Here is a 6256-nt window from a genome sequence, read left to right as displayed (position 1 = left end):
CCTACGGCCCCCAACAAAACCACCGCAGCCTGAGACTCTGTCAGGTTTTGGCGGTTTGGGGAAGGAAGGTTACCCCAGAGGCTACTGGAGTTACTCAGGAGGGTGATGCGGCGGTGGCAACCGGTGGGTTAGCCACCCTACTCCACCCCGGGAGGCGGACAGGCTCCTTCCTTCCGCAACCAGAGAACAAAGCAAGAGACCTGGGGATTTCCCTGGCCCTGGGACACCCAACTTTCCAGCCCCGACCGTGGATAAAAGGAGTTCGCGGGGCTTGGAGCCGCACAGCCCGAATCACAGGCAAGCAGCCTTCCTCGAGCCACCTTCTCGCTCCAGGCACCGCCGCCCCGACTCTCCGAGCCGAGCACCATGGCCCGCACCGCGCTCCCCGCCGCTCCCCGTCTCCTCCGGGTGGCGCTGCTGCTTCTGCTCCTGGTCGCCGCCGGCCGGCGCGCAGCTGGTGAGCCTCGGCGGGACCCTGGGGCAGCCTTGGGCGGGTGGGTGACCCTGCGTGGAGACAACCCCTCTAAACGAGTCTCTCTTCTCTCCCAGGGGCGCCCATGGGCTCCGAACTGCGCTGCCAGTGCGTGAAGACCGTGCAGGGGATCCACCCCAAGAACATCGCAAGTGTGAAGGTGACGCCGCCGGGACCCCACTGCGCCGATACCGAAGTCATGTAAGTCTCGCCCCGCGCTGCTTCTGCCTCCATCCTGTCACCCCAACCCTCCAGTGCTCCCTGCACTGACTGCCTGGCCCCACCGCCCGCCTCACACGGATTCTCCTTCTCTCTGCAGAGCCACTCTCAAGAATGGGCAGGAGGTTTGTCTCAACCCCACAGCCCCCATGGTTATCAGACTCATCGAAAAGATACTAAACACGTGAGTTGTGGGATTTTATTTACAAGTGCCTACAGTCATTGGTCACATCACAGATAGGAGCATCTGCTCCTGAAAATTGTATCATAGAAACCCAGGGGTTTGCTAAGGATTGAAAATAATTGTTTTTTTCACAATTAAATTTGTCATTGAGATCATTAATCTCTTCTGGTGCCAGAAGTTTATTTCCAGTGATTTCTATCCCCACTCCCCATCCCACTCTCTTTTAAATGAATGTGGATAAAAGTACTCTCATTAAAATTGTCATTGGTGTTGGATAATTATGCCAAAAAGCTTTCCACCTGTTAAAGAACGAAGTTGCTTCCCCCCCCCCCCCATTTGCTTCTGGACTTCAGACCTGCAAAATGGACCCTTGCTGTTCTGCAACAGAAGTCCTGAAGTTTAGTGGTGAAGAGCAGGGGCTTTGCAGTGACATTGCCTTGGAACAAATCTGGGTTCCATCACCTGTTACCTGGGTAATCCTGCGAAAATTAGCTGATTATTTGAGACTCAGGAAAACAGGGAAAATTATAGTAGCTGCTTCATGCAGTTGCTCTGGGACTTCAATAAGGCTGGGTGTAACAATGAGAGAATGCCACATTTTGGCTGTTTGTAGCGAATAATACAGCAGAGACCTCAGCTCCCACCCCATCCCCAGACAAAGAGCATCCAAGCACCTAAAGGTCTCTGCCACACAGGGCCATGGTTCTAAGCACTAGCCACTTGTTGCTAGTCTGCAGGGAAACTCTGCATTCAGAAAACTCTGAAGCCTAAGGGGTGAGGCAGGGAAAGAGGGCTGGACCATCAGCTTTCCTGAGCAGCCACTGAAGACAACCATTTTTCTCATTGTAGTGACAGTTCCAACTGACCCTGGGGACAGAAGGAAGCTTATTGGTGATTCTTCTGGAAGCAAACCCTGCCCTTCCAGGAACTGAAGACGAAGAAGAGAAACAGTTCTGAGGATACCTGATCTGGGCTTCTGTTGCAGCATCTCTTATGGCAGTTCTTCTATTTATTTATTTATTTATTTTGAGAGCATCTCTGTTAACACGGTACATGTAAAATAATTAAGGTTGTGGCTAAATCTATTTACATACTTTACTGTTACATTTATTGCTCGCTTTATGTCAAATCAAAGTAAGTTCAGTCCTGCTTCTTATTTAATTTGAAGGTAAAAGGTTTTTGAATGTTGTCTAGTCATTAATATTTCTGGGGAGCCCACAACATGCCATCCACTGTGATGGAGGCTTGGGGGAACAAGCAAATAGATCATTGTCAAGGTACGGAGGAGAGGTGTGTTTACAAGTCTTTTCTAGTTAGAAGATCATTTGTTATTTATTGAAACCATTTTATGATATGTGGTAAACATCTCTCATGTTGAAGCTTTAAGAACTACAATGTTATAGATATGCCTTGGACATTTTATGTCTTCTTTGTAAGGCACAATGCCTTGTTTAGTGTTAATTATGCACTGTTTCTGTGTGTCCTAAATATTTATTGATGTTTTTACAAATAACATGAAAATAAAGTGTTTCAAAATAAAATGTTTGCTTCATTTTCTGAGGGGAAAAAAGAAGTCTACCTTTACTGAATAATTTGATATTTGCATCAATGTTTCTTGACTTTTAGTTTGCTATACAGATAGATTGAACTGTAAGTTATACCTCATTTCATCTGGTGATAGCTTGCACTTTCCTGGGCTCTCCTCGATTCAAGAATTTGCCTTTCCAAACTGTGGGCTGCCACTTGCATGAAAGTCACTGCCGTATATCGCTATTTTTTTTTATAAGGAGCTCCTTGCTGCCTTGCTACTCAAGTTTAGATAGATAGGTAGGTAGATAGACAGACAGATAGATAGATATGTGCTGTCTAGTCAACCCTGAAACATGACAACGTTTTGTACAACAGAATTAAATGTTGTCCAGTCCTATGTTATCCTTACAATTGCCAGCATGTTTGAGCCTACAATAGCAACCAATGCGCCAATACATCTCACTAAGAGTTTCCCTTGTCCTTCACCAAACATGATGTCCTCCTTTAAGCAATTCATTGACCTCTCCTGATGACATGGTCAAAATGAGCTAGTCAAATAATGGTCTCTTTTGATCCATAAGGTTTTCATTGGCTAATTTTTGACAGTAGATTGCTAGGTCTTTCTAGTCTGTCTTAGTCTGAAAACTCTACTGAAATTTACCCACCATGAATGACCCAGTATTTGGAAATACTGGTGACATAGCTTTCAGCATCATAGCAACACACAAGCCACCAGAGTATGACAAATTGACAAAACGGTGGTGGTACTCAAGTTGATCTTAAAAACACGTACATTCTTACAGCTATTTTAACAAGGGCTCTTATTTGTTTTGCTAAAGGATTTTTCAAACACTTATTGACAATTTAATCAAGGTGGCAGAGAAATCGTGGTAACATGGATTTTTCTTCAAAACTCAAATCATTTGTGTCTTCAGTAGAAGCAGGAAAAGTGAGTGGCTGAGTACTTCACTTACAAAAAGGTCTAATTAAGATTTAGGTTCTATTTTCTGACCTTCGTATGTAAGTAACTACTACTGAGTTTAGTGTTATTCTAGTCCTTGTTACCAATTTATCAGGTATAATGGTTTTAAGATTTGACTGCAGGATTTCCCACCCTTCTTAGTGCAATTTTTATGGAAACTGATAGGTTGTTTAGCCTAAGAAAGTCCTCTGAGTAGCTTAGTATCTAATGCTGCCCCAGGTGACAGCCCCACATCCAGCTTCCAAGACAAAAACAAGTGTTTTTATGTCAAGGTAAGAAAGGTTCAACAGACTAAAAGAGACCATACTCCAAACCTAAAGAAGAGGAATGTTTGTGCCTGTGTGGGGTGTGTGCTTGTCTCTGATTCAGAACTTATTCCAGAAATCCTGAGCCCTAGATAAAAGCCTCCACCAGGGGCAAAAGGGTAGGGTTAGCAACCTGAATATTTGAGATCAAGTTCTGGTTTGTCCCAAGTAGCAGGGTAAATAAGGGCAAGTAACAAACAATTTTCGTGAGTGCTTTTTTGCACATAAAAAATAAAAAATAATAATCCCGTCATAACTCTGAGGTTGTTAGTTATGAATGATATAAGAAGAAGGAAAGAAATGTGTGAACCGTGCATAAATGCAGACCATTCTGGGAGCTTCATAAATGCCAGTACTTACTCCATAACCCCAAGTCAGAGTACATTAAAAAATCTTTACAAGTAGGACCCCAAAGCCTCCATAAAGCCACATCTCCACACCTGAGAGCAGTTCTTACCCTCAAACATTGTCTGGGCCTTGCTGCACTTGGCCACTTATCTCTTATCATTGTGGAACATGGAGCATAAAAAGGACGATTGGTTAAAGACTGTTACAGATTGAACTGTATCCCCCCAAAAGATTTATTGATGTCCTAGCTTCTGTACCTGGAATGGGACCTTTTTTGGGGGAAATGAAGTCTTTCTTTGAAGATATTATCAGTTGTCATACCGGAGTAGGATGTGCTCTGGTCTTAATCCCTTCTGAGTGGTGTCTTACAAAAGGAGAGAACAAACACAATGAGAGACACAGTGGAGGAAAACAGGTGCCACGTGACTGCAGAGGTAGATGCACCTATAAACAGCAAAGGAACTCCAAGGATTGCCTGCAGCCCCCAGAGGCTAGGAGAGAGGCACAGGATAGTTCCTCTCTCAAAGCCTGCTGAAGGAATTGATACAGCTGATACACTGATTTGGACTTCTAGCCTCCAGAAGTGTGAGAAAATGTATCTCTGTTCTTTAAAGTCATCCATTTAGGGTGTTTGGTTATGGCAGCCCTGGGAAACTAAGACAAAGACATAGGTTTCAAAGAATCATACTGATTCGGGGGCAAATTACAAAGTTATCATTTGTTGACTGTGTGAAATTGAGCAAGTTTCTTGACTCCATGAAAACTCATTTCCCCTACTATGTTGTTGTTGTTTGGTGCTGTCCAGTCAGTTCCTACTCATAGCTACCGTATGTATGACAGAACAAAACACTGCCTGCTCCTGTGCCATCCTCACAATCATTGCTATGCTTGAGCCCATTATTGGAGCCACTGTGTCAACTCATCTCCTTGAGGGCTTTTTTCTTTTTTGCTGGCCCTCTACTTTACCAAGTGTGATGTCCTTCTCCAGGGACTGGTCCCCCCGATAACATGTCCAAAGTACATGACATAAAGTCTCGCCATCCTCACTTCCAAGGAGCATTCTGGCTGTACTTCTTCCAAGACAGGTTTCTTCATTCTTCTGGAAGTCCATGGTATATTCAATAGCCTTTGCCAACACCATAATCTGAAGGCATCAGTTCTTCAGTTTTCTGTACTCATTGTCCAGATCTTCCTTGCATATGAAAAAAAGGCACTTCAAAATACCACAGCTTGAGTTAGGTGCACCTTAGTCCTCAAAGTGACATCTTTGCTTTTTAACACTTGAAAAAGGTCTTCTGCAGCAGATTTGTCCAATGCAATGCATCATTTGATTTCTTGACTGTTGCTTCCATGGGTGTTGATTGTGGACCCAGATAAAATGAAATCCTTGACAACTTTAATCTTTTCTCCTTTTATCTTGATGTTGCCTATTGATCTAGTTGTGAGGACTTTTGTTTTCTTTATGATGAGATGTAGTCCATACTGCAGGCTGTAGTCATTCTTTGATGTTCATCAGTAAGTGCTTCAAGTCCTCTTCACTTTCAGGAAGCAAGGTTGTGTCATCTGCATATCGCGGGTTGTTAATGAGTCTTCCTCTAATCCTAATGCCATGTTCTTCATATAGTGCAGTGGCTCAAATTATTTGCTCAGCATACAGATTGAATAAGTATGATGAAAGGAAACAACCCTGACATACACTTCCTCATTTTAAGCTATGCAGTATCCCCTTGTTCTGTTTGAATGACTGCTTCTTAGTCTATGTACAGGTTCCACATGAGCACAATTAAGTGTTCTGGAATTCTCATTCTTTGCAATATTATTCTTAATTTGTTATTATCCACACAATTGAATGTCTTTGCCTAGTCAATAAAATACAGGTCAACATCTTTCTGGTATTCTCTGCTTTCAGCTAGGATCCCTCTGACATCAGCAGTGATATCCCTCATTCCAAGTCCTCTTCTGAATCTGGGTTGAATTTCTGGCAGTTCCCTGCTGATGTACTGCTTCAACCGTTTTTGGATTATCTTCAGCACATCATACTTGTGTGTGATATTAATGATATTGTTTGATAATTTTCGTATTCTGTTGAATCACCTTTCTTTGGAATGGGCAGAAATATGGATTTCTTCCAGTCAAATAGGTAGCTGTTTTCCAAATTTCTTGGCAAAGATAAGTGAGTGTTTCCAGAGTTGCATTCATTTTTTGAAACATCTCAA

At 43.2% G+C, this 6256-nt stretch overlaps 1 protein-coding gene across 1 annotated transcript; it reads left to right on the top strand.

The window, feature by feature from the left end:
• Positions 1-210: 210 nt before the first annotated feature.
• Positions 211-1968, top strand: CXCL1 (C-X-C motif chemokine ligand 1). The gene is made up of 4 exons (XM_049886031.1): positions 211-457; positions 550-673; positions 792-875; positions 1725-1968. The coding sequence occupies exons 1-4, from the start codon at positions 367-369 to the stop codon at positions 1738-1740; spliced, it is 315 nt and encodes a 104-aa protein (XP_049741988.1). The 5' UTR covers positions 211-366; the 3' UTR covers positions 1741-1968.
• Positions 1969-6256: the final 4288 nt, after the last annotated feature.

Source organism: Elephas maximus, chromosome 5, assembly GCF_024166365.1.
Source record: "Elephas maximus indicus isolate mEleMax1 chromosome 5, mEleMax1 primary haplotype, whole genome shotgun sequence".
NCBI lineage: Eukaryota > Metazoa > Chordata > Mammalia > Proboscidea > Elephantidae > Elephas > Elephas maximus.
Note: the sequence above shows the minus strand (reverse complement) of the source record. Positions and strands in the feature narration are given on the sequence as shown.